General features: G+C 41.1%; 1 protein-coding gene across 3 annotated transcripts in view; it reads left to right on the top strand.

Annotated features, from left to right (window-relative positions):
- The first annotated feature begins 2583 nt into the window (after positions 1-2583).
- Positions 2584-16362, top strand: part of HSD17B7 (hydroxysteroid 17-beta dehydrogenase 7) — a 33174-nt gene continuing 19395 nt past the window's right edge. For 2 of the 3 annotated variants that reach the window (XM_060297072.1, XM_030847422.2), the window contains exons 1-5: positions 2584-2744; positions 5010-5213; positions 8351-8443; positions 9528-9642; positions 15054-15248. In XM_060297072.1, the coding sequence (XP_060153055.1) occupies positions 2710-2744; positions 5010-5213; positions 8351-8443; positions 9528-9642; positions 15054-15248 (642 nt within the window). In that variant the 5' untranslated portion in view covers positions 2584-2709. Of the gene's footprint in view, positions 2745-2968; positions 3122-5009; positions 5214-8350; positions 8444-9527; positions 9643-15053; positions 15249-16362 lie in introns of those variants that run through there. The other variant, XM_060297078.1, reaches the window with a different exon arrangement.

Below are 16362 nucleotides of genomic sequence, written 5' to 3'. Positions count from 1 at the left end.
AACAATACAAACTCAAGGTGACTAGTTTGAGATGATAAAAAAAATTACATTTACTTGTAAATAAAAATGCATTATGACTCTTACTGAGCAGTATCCTACATGTGATAAAATATTTTTAAAATACAAAATTAAATATCTGTCATCAACAGAGTTCTATTCTCCTTGTCTCTCTGGCACCTCTAGCAGTTCAGCCTGTCTTTCAAAGGTTGCAGAACCTTGAAAGTAGCAACTTTATTTGAAAGAAGGAAGAGGAGACCAAGGTCTCCTCACATGGCTTGGATGGACATCATGATGGAAGGAGAGACGGCTGGTCTTGCTCTGAAGTCTTCAGGCCTTCCCTTAAGTCACAGTCAGTCCTACACTGGTTGTCACCCTAAGATTGTGAAGATGCTGCATCTTCACCTTATTTGTAGGAAAGAGTTTTTCATAGGATAGCCACACAACACTTGTGTCCCCTCTCTTATTCGTTTTACAAGTCATCTCAGAGCTCTAAGACACTCTAAAAGGAGACTTTGGGTCTAGAGTCTAAAGTTTGGGGTGTACCGTCAGGCCTTATAAGATGGCCTCCCTCTTGCTCTCTGTACAGCCCTGCCCTACCTGGCCCTGCCTCACCCTTACCTTATGCACATGACTGCCTCCTTCTCCTAAGCACAAAGTTTAATTAGTAACTACCTCTATGATCAGCCCAACCCCCAGCTAACTATTGTTCTAGCCCGAGGACCAGAATGACTCCAGTATGTTTGATCATCAACAAGAAAATCTGGCCCTTGCAATGGTTGCTAAACCAAAGAACAAGACCTTCCAGCAGTCCCCCTGGCAACCAAGGAGCTCTTTTGATGTCAAATCCCCTATTACTGATAACCTTCTCCTCTACTGTGTAGCGAAGATTGCTGCCTTGTCCTGCCTGCTGTTGGCCATACACAGTGGGGTGTCACTCCAGGATCATTGCCTCTGACTTGTAAGGTTCCCTGTGCAATAAATCATTGATGTCTCTGTAGCTGACTTCTGGTTCTTTCTTTGGTCTAGCGACTGGGCAGTTGCAAGGATTGCAAGACTGCAGGGTGCAGCCCAACATGGGGTTAATTTTACCCCAAGACTTTGAGAAAATATTATTAAATTGTGGCCTCTTAGAATAATTGAAAGTGGGATTAAGGATAGTAGCTGTGTTTCACCCAAATAATAAAGAAGAATTGATAATTTAGGAATCAAATCTTTAATAATCACATTTATTCTTTCAGTCTAATTTTATTGGTATAGGATTTATCTCATACTTAACTGATACCAAATTAATCAAAACCTCTAGGTATTCAAAAGCCAATATAAATGATCTCAGTCATATCTTTCAGAGATCATTGCTGTTTATAAATAACTAAAATTTTGAAAGAGGCCGTGAAATAAAGTGTGTTGCACAGAGTTTGATACATGATGCGCAGTATTCCTTAGTGTGGACCGGGACTGGTGATGGTCATATTGTTACCAGTCCACAATAATCCAGAAACCTAAAGTAAGTTTTTTTTTTTTGTTTTTTTTTTTGTTTTTTTTTTTTTGCGGTACGCGGGGCTCTCACTGCTGTGGCCTCTCCCGTTGCGGGGCACAGGCTCTGGACGTGCAGGCTCAGCGGCCATGGCTCACAGGCCCAGCCGCTCCACGGCATGTGGGATCCTCCCGGACCAGGGCACGAACCCGTGTCCCCTGCATTGGCAGGTGGACTCCCAGCCACTGAGCCACCAGGGAAGCCCCTAAAGTAAGTTTTTATAGCAGTTTGGCAGAGTATCATCTGTTGAAGCTAATAAAAAAAATTGGGGCTTGTATGCCTTTTGCATTTTATTTCATTTTTCTAGTAATTTATTTTTATTGTATATTACAAAAGTACCCATCTGGGATGGCTTTGAAAAACAAAGCGGGTCTTTTACCACAAAGAGTTTGAAACATAATGAAATAGGAGGTTACAGTACACGACCCATTGCGTCCTACGGAGTTCTGAGATTCTCTGGTTCCATACCATATTCCAAGTTTTGAAAATTGGTACTTCATGCATGATTCTACGTAAAGTTCTTAATAAAACAAATGTTCATTTTCGCGAAGATGAGTTTTTTAGAGGAGGAGGAGTTCTGGGGTAGCTGGGCTGTTAAGTGGCACAGTGCCTGGATGGAAAACTAAGTAGATGATAGTCCCCAAACTTCAGTTCCTAGATTCAAACCTTTCCTCTAAAATAAGGAGCTCTGGTGCAAATATCCTGAGGTCTTCCTGCAGTGAAGCGCCAATCGGAGGCGCCAGGGTATCGACCCTGTGTATACCACGAAGCCCGTACCCTATCGCTCTGCTGGGAGCACAGCCCAAGCAAGACAAACGCCTTACGCCACCAGCGCGCGCAGGGTCTGGGGCGGGACACCTGCTCCGCCGAGGGGCGGGGCGAGCAGGGTCAGGGGCGGGGCGAGCCCGGATTGGCTTGGGCCTTGGGCGACATGCGGCTCCGCCCCTCGGCCTATCTCACTCCATCCCCGCCCCCGCGCCGCGAGCGGAAGGCGGGCTGCGATGGAGGAGGGGCCCAGCGCGAAGTAGATGACGCAAAGGGAGGCGGGGCCCCGCCGGGCCCTGATTGAAGGGCTGGGGGCGCGGCCGGGGCGGGGATACGGGTCAAAGTATAATACTTGTGAGAAGCTTTGCGCGGTACCTGCTTCAGGGTGCGTGGTGATAGGGTGCGCGACCATGCGGAAAGTGGTTTTGATCACCGGGGCGAGCAGGTGAGGGCTCCATCGCGATACTGGCGGCGGCGGCGGGGTGGAGTGGGGGGGCGGTCCGAGGGAGCAGGAAGTACCGGGCCAGGAGGACCTGCCGCAGACCGACCCTGGGAGCTCCCGTCGCTGACCCTGCCTCGGTGGGGACTATGGCCGAGACCCTGGCCCGCTCTTCCCTGGGTCCCCCACTGCGCGAGGTACCGGACTTGTCGGCCCAGTGAGGGGCTCAGTAACTGGTGCTTTGAATTAAACATGACAGCGGAAAGAAAACTAGAGCGCCACTAAGAGATGAGTCTCTCAATGACGATACTGTCTGTATCCAGGGAAAGGGCGCTTCCCACGCAGACCTCGCCTCCTTCCCGTCTTTGACTTTCTCATCACTGGTAATTTAATCGTGACCAGGTTGCCATATTTTGTACTCCAGCTGTTTTTTTTTTTTGTGCTAGGCTTCTGGCCCTAGGTAAATTTCAGCGTCCATGAGCGTTAGAACACTGGGGGGAAAAATCTCATTCCATGTAACACCGTGCTAGACACCTAGTATATATACTCTTCAGAAACTCAGAGAAAAGCAACTTTTTCCTGTTAAGGCATGAAAGGAGTGCAAATAACCATACTGCCAATGAGTAATTACTCCAGGGTTGGGCATTTGGATTCAGCCTCTTCTAGTGCCTGTTTTACTTCTCATTTGCTATTAAGTGAACAGTATGTGGAGGATGAAAGTAACCAAACCATTTTTCTAATTGTTGCATTTAGAGTTTTGGGGGGATTAAGACTGAGGATATGTTAAATGTCATTTAAAATTAGTTCACTTTCAGTTATCTGGCCATGTCCATGTTGACTAAGCCAAACCTGGCAGGTGTCTGTAATGGGCAGAATTTTAGCGTGCCCTCACCTGAGTAACTTTAACAACTGGTTCGGTGCTTCCTATGTGGAAGTTGCTTAAATAAGTCAGACTTGATTTTGTGTGTTTGTTTCTTTTACAAATATTGTGATACGTGCAGTTGTATATTTGTAGTAAAGGCCTATTCTCAAGTGGGGATGAATAAACATAGCTATATTTGATGCTCAGGTTACTGATGGTACTAGGCTTTTTGCCTGGAATCAGCTTAAGTCTTGGAAGAAAACCCATTTACCCAGGTTTTCATTGTTATCAGCCAACCTGGTCTGAATGCTGTCCCCATTATGTGGTTTCACAATGCTCTTTCTGAAGGAGGTCATTTATCTTTGACACTTGTACTCATCCCTGCTTCTCTCTCCTGGTACCCATCTTATATGTCCCATTCCTATCTTCTACTTAATCATGTTGAGTTCTTTCTCTTCTGTTGGTTATTCAATCGTAGCAGTTGAGAGGGACTTGTATCTCCTGCCATGTTACTTATACCTTTTCCTTGAAAGATTCATCCATTCCTTATCAGGAATTTCTGGTGCTCCTGCTACTGGCCATGATACCAACAGATAGTAGAGCCCTTGCCCTCGAGGAACTTAGCGGAGTAAAACATGCACACCGGAAAACACTAATAAGATGTTCTTTTCCACATTTGCTGGTGATGTACTGAATCACTTTCATGAGTGTCATAATCAGTGTAAAGTGAAAACCACTGGCAGGATAAACTCTGTCTTAAAAGAAATGCTAAAGGAGAACTCTGATTTGCAGTCGAGTTATTTGGGTCATCGAGCTTTTGCAGAATGAAAGAGACACAAACGGGACAACGTCCTGAGCCAGTGACTATTAGAGTTGGAGGGTTCCCCCTTCTTTACATAATTTTTTTTTCTTTTACATTTTTTTATTGCAACATTATTTTTTTTTTATTGCTTTACAATGGTGTGTTAGTTTCTGCTTTACAACAAAATGAATCAGTTATACATATACATATGTTCCCATATCTCTTCCCTCTTGCATCTCCCTCCCTCCCACCCTCCCTATCCCACCCCTCTAGGTGGTCACAAAGCACCGAGCTGATCTCCCTGTGCTATGCGGCTGCTTCCCACTAGCTATCTACCATACGTTTGGTAGTGTATATATGTCCCAAAATGTTCATTGCAGCTCTATTTACAATAGCCCGGAGATGGAAACAACCTAAGTGTCCATCATCGGATGAATGGATAAAGAAGATGTGGCACATATATACATAATTTTTGAATTCTTTCTGTCTACCTGGGCTCCCGGTTGGGGCTCAAGCTGACAAAATCAGTCTTCTGAGCCAGGGAGAAATGCTTCTATTTGGCACCATCTCATTGAATGCATATTCTGTATCTGAATTGTCCTTTCAGTGGCGTTGGCCTAGCCCTCTGCAGGCGGTTGCTGGAGGAAGACCATGAGCTTCACCTGTGCTTGGCGTGCAGGAACATGAGCAAAGCGGAAGCCGTCCGCACTGCTCTGCTGGCCTCCCACCCCACCGCCGAGGTCTCCACTGTGCAGGTGGATGTCAGCAGCCTGCCGTCAGTGTTCCAGGCCTCCAAGGAGCTCAAGCAAAGGTATGCCTCTTGTGGATGGCTTTTCTCTCATGTGATTGTGCAACACAACAGCTAATAGAATAAGAAAGGATAGGAAAACCTAAAAAAGAAATAGGTGCAGTATAAAAAGAAGTTACGCTGAGGAAATCTGTATAGAATGACCCGTTATTGCCTTGCCTCAGTACCAAAATTTCATTCTCAGTCAAAATCATGACCATTCCATGAAGATTAATTTCTCAGTGTGTTTTGACATGTGGTCAGTTGTGAAGCTTTATGTTAGTGTAAGTCCTTTGATGTTTGAATGCATTTTTTGCATCTTTCCTTCACATAAGAACTTCATTAAGTGGTAGGGCAGGTACTGACAAGTGAAGAAACTTCCCCAGGCCACTAAAAATTTCTTCATACCTGGACAGTAATTGGCATGTAATAAACATTTGATAAATATTTAGTATATGAAGGGATAGAGTCCTTGGATGTATAAATTCCCAGAAAGTGTGTACAATAAATTGCATATGGGTGCACAATGCATTTTTCTGGAGAGAGAGGGCATGCTTTTTATTAAATTCTAAGAGGAATTTATGATCAAAAAGTCAAGAACCTGCACTAGTCCATGCTGAGTCCTAGCAATATCTGGAATAATTAAATTTAATCAGTCATTTAATTTAAACAATAAATTATTAATTATATTTTTGTAATTGAGGCCCTTACAAAGCAAGAGCTGCTTTATTTCCTTGGACAATAAAATGAACTTCAGTATACATAAGGAAGACCTTCTTGGTTAAAGCGTTGGCTGAAGAATAATAGTTTGCTTTTGTTTTGTTTTTGTTTTGCGGTACGGGGGCCTCTCACTATTGTGGCCTCTCCTGTTGCGGAGCACAGGCTCCGGACGCGCAGGCTCAGAGGCCATGGCTCACGGGCCCAGCCTCTCCGTGGCATGTGGGATCTTCCCGGGACACGAACCCGTGTCCCCTGCATCGGCAGGTGGACTCTCAACCACTGCGCCACCAGGGAAGCCCAATAGTTTGCATTTTGTATATGTTTATTGATAGCAATTTGCATTACCCTGTTCCACATGTACAAGTTACAAAGTGAAACTGGTTTTCTTCGGCACAGTTTTCCCTGCAGCCTTAGCCCTTTGTAAATGAGGGTTTGCTCTCCTCTACTGCTGAGCTCCTAGAATTTTCTGTCACACTGTCTTTCTAAAAACTGAGCTTTTCTAGGTTTCACATCTACTTTTCCATAACTTGTCTCCAAGTCTGTGAAACTATACAGTCAGTGTTCTTGCTGATTTAAAAACCCTCAAGTCGGGAGAGCATTTATGAGTTTCAAGTCGTGTTTGCAGGCTTTCTGTCCCCAAACCTTCTCAGCCAGTTGGCTCTCTCATCCTGTTTTGTATAGATTTAGTTATTTCCTTGTTTAGCAGAATAGAACCTTCATCCTCAGTTAGTCGTAGCCCATTTCAGTACAGTTTTGAGATTTCATGTTGCGACATTCATAGTACTGACTATTCTCAACTGCCTTCAAAGGCTCAGGATAGGTTATCACAGTTTTAGTAATTTAGTATTTAGTAAGATATTTAGTAATTCGACCCAAACGTAAGGGGGGAGGCTGTGGGGAAGAAGGTAGCACTAGGATGATGAGTTGTCCCAGCTGCCTGTCAGCATTTAAGTGCAGCGTTGATGTATTTATTTAATCCTCAAAACAGCTCTCTTTGAGGTGGGTGGTATTATCCGAATTTAGGAAATGATGGTTGTAGTGATACTGACAAATTTGGGAATATGTGACAGTGTCCAGATAGATCTCTTGCTTATACGAAGGATGTCTTGCACTTCATGGCCCAAATGGATATCTTCGACTGTGGACCTAAATTTAGAGGCTAAGAGAGCTTGAGAAGGGCCCTTTCCAGTTGGCTGAAGCAGCACCGTTCCTGATGCTGGTCTTTCCACCTGTGATACTCTGTTCTATTAGATTTGTGCCGCTGAAAACTGATAAGGAATAGTGGTTCTGTTTTATCCAGAATAGAGCACTTGTGTCAATCATTTAAGCTTTCAAGGGTACCATGCCGTTTAACTGCAGCCAGACCTGAATTTGGAAATTTGCCATTTCCACTCTTTGCTACACATTCCCTCTCCATTCCCAGCGAGATTTGTTAGTATACTTAGATGAAAGTTTGCAAGTTAGATAATGGAACAACTAGCAATAGCTGGACCCATACTGTCTTTGTGGCTCTTACATGGATAACCTGATGGTATCAGTATGAGCAATTTAAACAGTTTATAATTAGAGCCATGCGGCTGTTGATTACTTATAGGATGATCAGGAAATGTTGTGTGTGGTGTGTATTGGTAACCATGTATGATCCTGAGGTACCAGCTTTAGTAGCTGTGGCCCGTGTTGTCCTGGATTATACGGAGGACAGGGAGACAGTGTGGTGCACAGAATTCTAGGCGACAGTTTGAATATTCATAGTGTCTGTAAGTGTAATGAGCACGGGCTCTACTTACCTTGAATCTAGTTCAAAAAGAATACACTTAGATCAAGGTTTATGTTGGTGAAAAAGGCTTCGCAAGTCAGCATTTCACACGTGTCCTGGAGGGAGCCTATCGGAAGCACCTTACCCCCATTCAGCTTCTGTAATCTCACTGTATTCTTGTGAGCTTTCATCATTTTATGACACAGAGCACCTGGCCATGAACAAGGAGAGGTTTCCACATGGATCTAATGCTCTAGTGGATATCTTGGCGTTCAGATTCCAGCACTGATGGATCAGATTATATAGATTTCACTTGTCAATGAGGGAAGATGTGAATTAAAAAAAAATGCAAAAAACTTTCTAAGACCAGAAGGAGAGTGGGTTTAATAGAAAGTTGCTTCAGTGCCTTGTTGGGAGGACTAAGCTGGAAGGGGCATTGATCAGAGAAGATTGGACTTCAAAGCCCGTTATAGCTCTCCAAATTCTGTTTGAAGCCACCATCAAAAAAAGGAATACTCAAATATTTACCATGGCTAAAGAAAAACTGTTGAGAATGTAATACTGATGCTTTAGCTTGCTATGGCCATCTTTTTGGTTCAGAAAGTACTTTCTGTCCTTCATAGGCCTTCTTGATTCTAGTTGCTCAAAGAGATAACTAACGATCTTTTCTTGGTTTTACTTGCAGGTTTCAGAGATTTGACTATGTATATCTAAATGCTGGGATCATGCCTAATCCACAGCTAAATATCAAAGCACTTTTCTGTGGCCTCTTTTCAAGGTAATTTCCGTCTTCTAGGTGAACTGATTAGAAGGAAGGTGTTTATTACTTTGCCTAGTTTTGCTCTCAGTAGGATAACTTGAGATGAGGGGGTGTTGAGAAGGATGAAGACAGAAAGGACGTGTTGCAGCCATGTCATGAAAGAAGGTTTCATCTTTGTGAGGAATGTTGCAAGTCATGATTCTTATTGTGTTCTTGGTCCCCAGGACATTCTGAGTGGTTGGACGTTTTGGCAGGTCAATTTTGGTCTGCCTGACTGTGTCTGTTAGCAAGAACATTTCAGAACTAGGCAGAATTGTCAGTGAGACTCTAATACCCAGGAAGGCAACTTGAGAAGCATTTCTCAGCTGTATGCCAGGTGCCCTGACCAGCAGGCTGGGGAAATGTACAGACCTAAATACCTTCCTGGGAGATTCTCTATATGCATTATTAGAGTGGCTTCCAAAAATGTTTAACCACAACCTACAGTAAGAAATAAATCTTATTTTGTGACCCAGGGTACTTATTCATAAACAGATATTACTCTCACTGCATGCTATTTCCTATACTGCTACTTTTGTTTTACTTCTCTGCCATTAAACAGAGCCCTACACACAAAATTCCACGCTGGTCTTGACCTACGACATAGATCTCACAGCAAATCAATTAGTATATTCGGTGCTTCAAGAATTCCTGATAATAAAACAGCCTGTTTAACTTTGTTCAGCAGTTAAAAGTCAGTGTTCAGGGGATGACTTTTTCTTCTTGGCGTAGCTATTATTTCCCCAGGGCAGCTGACTTGTAACCTGGTTTGGAAAGAGGTGACGAGAGTTTTTGCAGCAGGTTTTTGAGAGACTCAGGTTCCTATTGGTAGTATGAGCTATAACTATGTAAGTCCTTCTGTGAATTGGGGCAAGAAAGCATTTTTGCATTTGATTTAGTACTCATGATAACCCACTCTGAGAAATAGGTATTTTTGTTCCTGTTATTACAGAATCAAGGAAAATGTAGTTTTAGGGTGGGGGAAGGCAGGAGGGGGTGTCTGTTTAGTATCTTCAGTTAAAAAAGCTTTAAAAAGTCATGCAATTGTCTTCTACTGTTTCAGAAAAGCGATTCATATATTCTCTACAGCTGAAGGAGTGCTGACCCAGAGTGAAAAGATTACTGCCGATGGCCTCCAGGAGGTGTTTGCAACCAATGTCTTTGGCCACTTTATCCTGGTAAAAAGGCTTTGGGCTTAATAAGCCAACACTTAGTACTGTGATCCTAAACGCTTGCACAGATAGATCACAGTGCTGTTTTGTTAAGCTCATTAGTTTATGGCTAGCATTAAATCTTTGCGTGTTTAAATAGGGTGATCACTCTACTCTTTTAAGACATTGCTTAAAGCAGCCTACTGGTATATTTTTTCTTTTGACATCAGCTTTAGAGATCGGAGAGAAAGTAAGGTATAAACACACAAGCACCTTCAGAAACAATGTACAGAACCGAGTAAGTGCACCAGTACTGTTCTAAATGGTCTTTGAAACTGGGCTTTGCATCAGATAGGATGGGGTGACAGGGAAGCCATTATTAAACACTACTTCATGGTTAATCTTTTACTATCTTGATTTGTGATTTTTTTTTAAGCATCCAGTCTGGTGTGCCACAATTTCAGGCAACTATAATGTTAAGCAAGGGATGTGCAACTTGTCTAGGTTGTTCTGTGCTTTTCCCTCAGGTTTAGTCTCATAGGACAGCTTTAATATCTAGATTAAGTAATGGCCAGATATGTTGCCAGTTGCTTTCAATTCCTTGGTGCGAGAAGAACTCCTTCTAATGCTGGGTTTGCTTGCATAGAACTTGTATCTCTGACACTTTTATATTCATGATCACTTTTTTCACCTTAAACCTAATTTCCCTCAAAATTGGACCTCCTTGAGGACTAGCCTGGATATACATAATTTAAGATATACATAAACATTGGAATATTGTGAAACCACTAAAAGAAATCAGATAAATATTTTGCACTTACATGGGATAGCCTGTAGTATTTCATTATTGAGAAGAAATAGCAGGTTGTAATTTGTATAGTGTGATCTCATTTGTATAAACAAACAAAAATATATATCTTTACACATTGTATATACATGTATATACCATTTCTAGAATGATACAGATGAAATTGGGAACAGTGGATACCTTTGAACTGGGGTGCCAGAGCATCAGGGATGAGTGGGAGATTCATGTTTCATTCTAGATCCTTTAGAATGAAACATGAATCTTAAAAAAAATATGTGGTATTACCTTTTCAATGACAAAAGTTAAAATATAGTTCAGGATGGGATTGAATTCTTATATGGTCATGTTTTATAACTCTACAGGGATTCATTATCTAATATTTCCTTTATCTTTTCATAAGGTAAAAGATAAAGGAAATATTTTGCTCTCTTTTCAAATTCAAATGCTCTCTTTTCAAATTATTAAATGAATTGGCAGTGGTAGAGGGTAAGTTAATTGTTGCTGTTAATAGTCTGTTAATTTTTTGATGAATCTATTGTTTAAAAAATTAAGTTGTTAAGGATATCTAGTATTGGGGTAATCCAGGTTGGGGGAATGGCAGAGGAGAGTTGTGGCCAAAGGCACAGTTATTACAGGTGTCCTTGTGACATGACTTATCTTTATGTATTCTTATATAGGTAGGCTATCAGCAGGGGTTTTGGGATTGATTTATCAAATAAAATGATAGGAAGGTTGATGATGCCTTCCACTCTCTCCAAATTAGTTTTAGGAATCTTACAACTTTTTATGGATCACAAACTTGGATTCTATGTCCAGATGTAAAAGCATTATATAAATGGATCCATCCCCAGTTTGATTATAAATGACCAAATTTTTAGGGCTGTTAAAAGAGTAGAGAGAATTTCTGTAAAGTTCCAGGCACAGTGCAATATTACAGTTGTGGAACCAGGTAACTGATTTAATCTCATGTTCATGAGTTCTCTTGATTGTGTTTGATGTAAATGTTCATTGCACATCTGGAAGCTTTCCTAGATTTTTCTTTAATAAAACTTTAGTTTTAGGATAATCTTAGATTTATAGAATTATTGCAAAGAGAGTTCCTGCATACACTATGCCCAGTTTCCTCTATTATTGACATCTTACATTAGTATGGTAGATTTGTCACAATTAGTGAACCAATATTGATACATTACTATTAATGAAAGTCCATACCTTATTCAGAACTCTTTAATTTTGTGTGATGTCCCTTTTCAGTTCTAGCACCCCTTCTAGGATACCACATTACATTTAATAGTCAAATCTCCTTAGGCTCTTCTTGGTTGTGATAGTTTCTCACACTTTCCTTGTTTTTGAAGACCTTGACAGTTTTGGGATTACTGCTCAGGTATTTGTACATGGTCCCTTGATTGGGATTTGTCTGTTTTCCTCATGGTTAGATTTGAGAAAATGTGTTTTTAGGAAGAAGACCACAGAGACGGAGTGCCATTCTCATCACATCCAATCAATATGTTTTATCAGTATTGATGTTCTTTTTTTTTTAAACATCTTTATTGGAGTATAATTGCTTTACAATGGTGTGTTAGTTTCTACTTTGTAACAAAGTGCATCAGTTATACATATGTTCCCATATCTCCTCCCTCTTGCGTCTCCCTCCCTCCCACCCTCCCTATATCACACCCCTCTGGGTGGTCACAAAGCACGGAGCTGATCTCCCTGTGCTATGCGGCTGCTTCCCACTAGCTATCTCTTTTACATTTGGTAGTGTATATATGTCAGTGCCACTTTCTCACTTCATCCCAGCTTACCCTTCCCCCTCCCCATATCCTCAAGTCCATTCTCTATGTCTTCGTCTTTATTCCTGTCCTGCCCTTAGGTTCATCAGAACCTTTTTTTTTTTTTTAGATTCCATATATATGTGTTAGCATATGGTATTTGTTTTTCTCTTTCTGACTTACTTCACTCTGTATGACAGACTCTAGGTATATTGATGTTCTTTTTGATCCCCTGACTTGAATCAGTGTTTGTCAGGTTTTTCCACTATTAAGTTACTTGTTTCTTTCTCCCTTTACATACTGTACTCTTTGGAAGAGTTACTATGTGTAGCCCACACTTAAGGGGTTGTGCTTGACCTCCTTAAGAGTAGAGTAGCTACTGCAAGTAGCTCTCTGCAAGGGAGATTTGTCTATTCTCCTCCACTTAAATCTTTATCCAATCACTTATTTATTGGCCTATTATTCCTCAGTAAAACTGAAAAAAATCATGTTATATCCATGCAGATTCATGGATATATATTTTTCTCCTTTGTATTATAAATACTACTTTATTTTCTTGCTCAAATTATTTTAGTTTGGGCCATTGGGAGCTCTTTCAGTTGGAACCTCTATATCTTTTTTAAAAATTTATTTATTTATTAAAAATTTTATTGAAGTACAATTGATTCAGAATGTTGTGTTAGTTTCAGGTGTACAGCAAAGTGATTCAGTTATACGTACATGTATGTGTGTGTATATATATATATACACACACACACACATATCTTTTTTTTTTCAGATTCTTTTCCCATATAGATTATTACAAAATATTGAGTATAGTTCCCTGTGCTATACTTGTTGGTTATCTATTTTTTATATGGTAGTGTGTATATGTTATTCCCAAATTTCTAATCTATCCCTCCCCCCTGACCTTTCCTCTTTGATAACCATAAGTTTGTTTTCTGTGTCTGTTTCATAAATAAGTTCATTTGTATCATTTTTTTAGATTTCACATATAAGTGATGTCATATGATATTTGTCTTTCTCTGACTTACTTTACTTAGTATGATAGGTCCATCCATGTTGCTGCAAATGGTATTATTCCATTCTTTTTTATGGCTGAGTAGTATTCCATTGTGGCATATATATATATATATATATATATCTATCTCACATCGTCTTTATCCATTTATCAGTCGATGGACATGTAGATTGCTTCCATGTCTTGGGTATTATAAATAGTACTTCAATGAACATTGGGGTGCATGTATCTTTTTGCAGTATGGTTTTCTCCAGATGCCCAAGAGTGGGATTGCAGGATCATATGGTAGCTCTATTTTTAGTAGAGCTCCTCCATACTGTTCTCCATAGTGGCTGTACCAGTTTACATTCCCATCAGCAGTGTAGGAGGGTTCCCTTTTCTCCACACCCTCCCCAGCATTTATTATTTGTAGTCTGGTATGAGGTGACACCTCATCGTAGTTTTGATTTGCATTTCTCTAATAAGTAGCGATGTTGAGCATCTTTTCATGTGCCTCTTGGCCATCTGTATGTCTTCTTTGGAGAAATGTCTATTTAGATCTCCTGCCCATTTTTTGACTGGGTTGTTTGTTTTTTCTGATATTGAGCTGTATGAGCTGTTTGTATATTTTGGAAATTAATCCCTTTTTGGTTGCATCATTTGCAAATATTTTCTCCCATTCTGTAGGTTGTATTTTTGTTTTGTTTATGGTTTCCTTTGCTGTGCAAAAGCTTTTAAGTTTAATTAGGTCCCATTTGTTTATTTTTGTTTTCATTTTCATTACTCTAGGAGGTGGATCCAAAAAGATATTGCTGGGCTTCTCTGGTGGCGCGGTGGTTGAGAGTCCGCCTGCCGATGCAGGGGACACGGGTTCGTGCCCCGGTCCGGGAAGATCCCACATGCCATGGAGCGGCTGGGCCCGTGAGCCATGGCCGCTGAGCCTGTGCGTCCGGAGCCTGTGCTCCGCAACGGGAGAGGCCACAACAGTGAAAGGCCCGCGTACCGCAAAACAAAAAACAAAACAAAACAAAACAAAAAGATATTGCTGCAATTTCTGTCAAAGAATGTTCTGCCTATGTTTTCCTCTAGGAGTTTTATACTATCTGGTCTTACATTTAGGTCTTTAATCCACTTTGAGTTTATTTTTGTGTATGGTGTTAGAGAATGTTCTAATTTCATTCTTTTACATGTAGCTGTCCAGTTTTCCCCTCACCACTTATTGAAGAGACTGTCTTTTCTCCATTGTATATTCTTGCCTCCTTTGTCTTAGGTTAATTGACCATAGCTGCGTGGGTTTATTTCTAGGCTTTCTGTCCTGTGGAACCTCTATATCTTCAACGTGCCCTCATCATTATGGCTTTCTGGTTTTGTTTTGAGCACATCCTTTCTGGCATCACATGATGTTTAAGACTCATCTTACGTATTTCCTATCCCAGTCTTAGAATCAGCCATTTTCCTAAGGAGATCTGTTTCCTTTTATTGGAGAATGGTACTAGAAACCAAGGTCTGGGTGCTTATTGCTGTTGAGATAGCATTTGCTTCTAGGCTCTCTCAGCTAACAGAGCAAGGATGTATCTACGTGCATACTAACCCATTTATGTATAAATATCTGTAAATATTTTGTATGTAACCATCTGAATCTTTATTAAGCTAATCATGAGTTCACACTGATGTCTCTGACTCTAATCCCTTACCACATAGATCAGTCTAGTCTCTTCTCTTGTGTACCTGTGTCCCACTCTACCAATGACATACCTGTTCAATTCTAGTGTACATTTATATTGGTTTCAAAATTGTTATCTTGTACTCCCCCAGTATATTTTGATACATTTTTTTGTTTCTTTTATTCCTCATTCAGATTCGGGAACTGGAATCTCTCCTGTGTCATAGTGACAGTCCATCTCAGCTCATCTGGACATCATCTCGTAATGCAGTGAAATCTAATTTCAACCTTGAGGACATCCAGCACAGCAAAGGCCAGGAGCCCTACAGCTCTTCCAAATATGCTATTGACCTTCTGAGTGTGGCTTTGAACAGGAACTTCAACCAGGGGGTGAGGCCTGTCTCAGTGATATGGAAATGGCAGGGCAGTGATTTCTGAACTACCACTGATTTCCTAGTAAGATGGCTGGCTTTCTAGTAACTATGGTAGTTTAGAAGATGAAATATTGTTTCTTGAGCAGGATTGCTATGAGGACAAGATAAGACATGATGAAGACTGATAGTTGGTGTATAGGAAAGTTTTAGGGCCGAGATGATTAGCTCCTGACCTTTTAGATATATGGGGGTTCACTCACCATTCCATAGCTCTTCAAGAGCTATATTTTATATAACAGAATGATACTACTAACAATGTCAGTAGTTACTGTTAAGCATTTGCTATGTTTTAGGTGCCATCCTTTTTATCTATGTATGCCATTTAATACCTTTCCCATCATAGTAAGGTAGGTCTGAGTATTCCCATTTTCATATGAGGACACGAAAGATTGGAGCCCTTAAGTCATTTACCCAGAAGTCACGCAGCTAGTAAAGGGTAGAGCTCAGAGTTGAGCCCACGGCTAACTTCATAGCTTGGATTTTTCCCACTAAGCCATGCGGCCACGCAGTGTTTATTATATCTGATGTTACAGGACAGTTGGTACTTAGAAAGCCTTCTGGAGAGTGGTGACCTTTGGTGAGGCTGCAGAGCTCTGTCTCTGTGAGGACCCGGGTTTTGAGAGCAGCTGTTGTCAGTCATGCTGGCTCCTTGTGTCCTCTGTGGTCTGGAACTTAGTGCTTCTTTGTGTGTCTCTCTTGCCCAGGTCTAAAATCTTAACTGGAAATCTCTGGTCTTTCCCATGGGCATTTTCCTTTGTTTGCTTTGACTGTGTTTTTTGAGTGTGGGACTGGGGAGAAATTTAATTCCACTAATATTTACAAAAGACTGACCATTTTTAGGGTACTGGCTCAGGCTCAGAATCGAGGAGGAAGGAAAAATAAAAAGACAGTGCAGAAACTATCTGCCCTTAAGGGACATTCTTTGATCACACTTTAGGTACAGCAATCTAAGCCTTACGTAATGGTCTAGACCTGGTTGATTCTGCAGTGGAGACCTTCATCAGGTGGAATTCTCACTTCTGAGAACTGGCTCTTAGAATCAAGCCTCTTAGTGAAGAGGGTGGTATAAA

This window comes from Globicephala melas, chromosome 1, assembly GCF_963455315.2.
Source record: "Globicephala melas chromosome 1, mGloMel1.2, whole genome shotgun sequence".
Classification (NCBI taxonomy): domain Eukaryota; kingdom Metazoa; phylum Chordata; class Mammalia; order Artiodactyla; family Delphinidae; genus Globicephala; species Globicephala melas.
The sequence above is the reverse complement of the archived record's forward strand: the minus strand, read 5'-3'. Positions and strand labels throughout refer to the sequence as shown.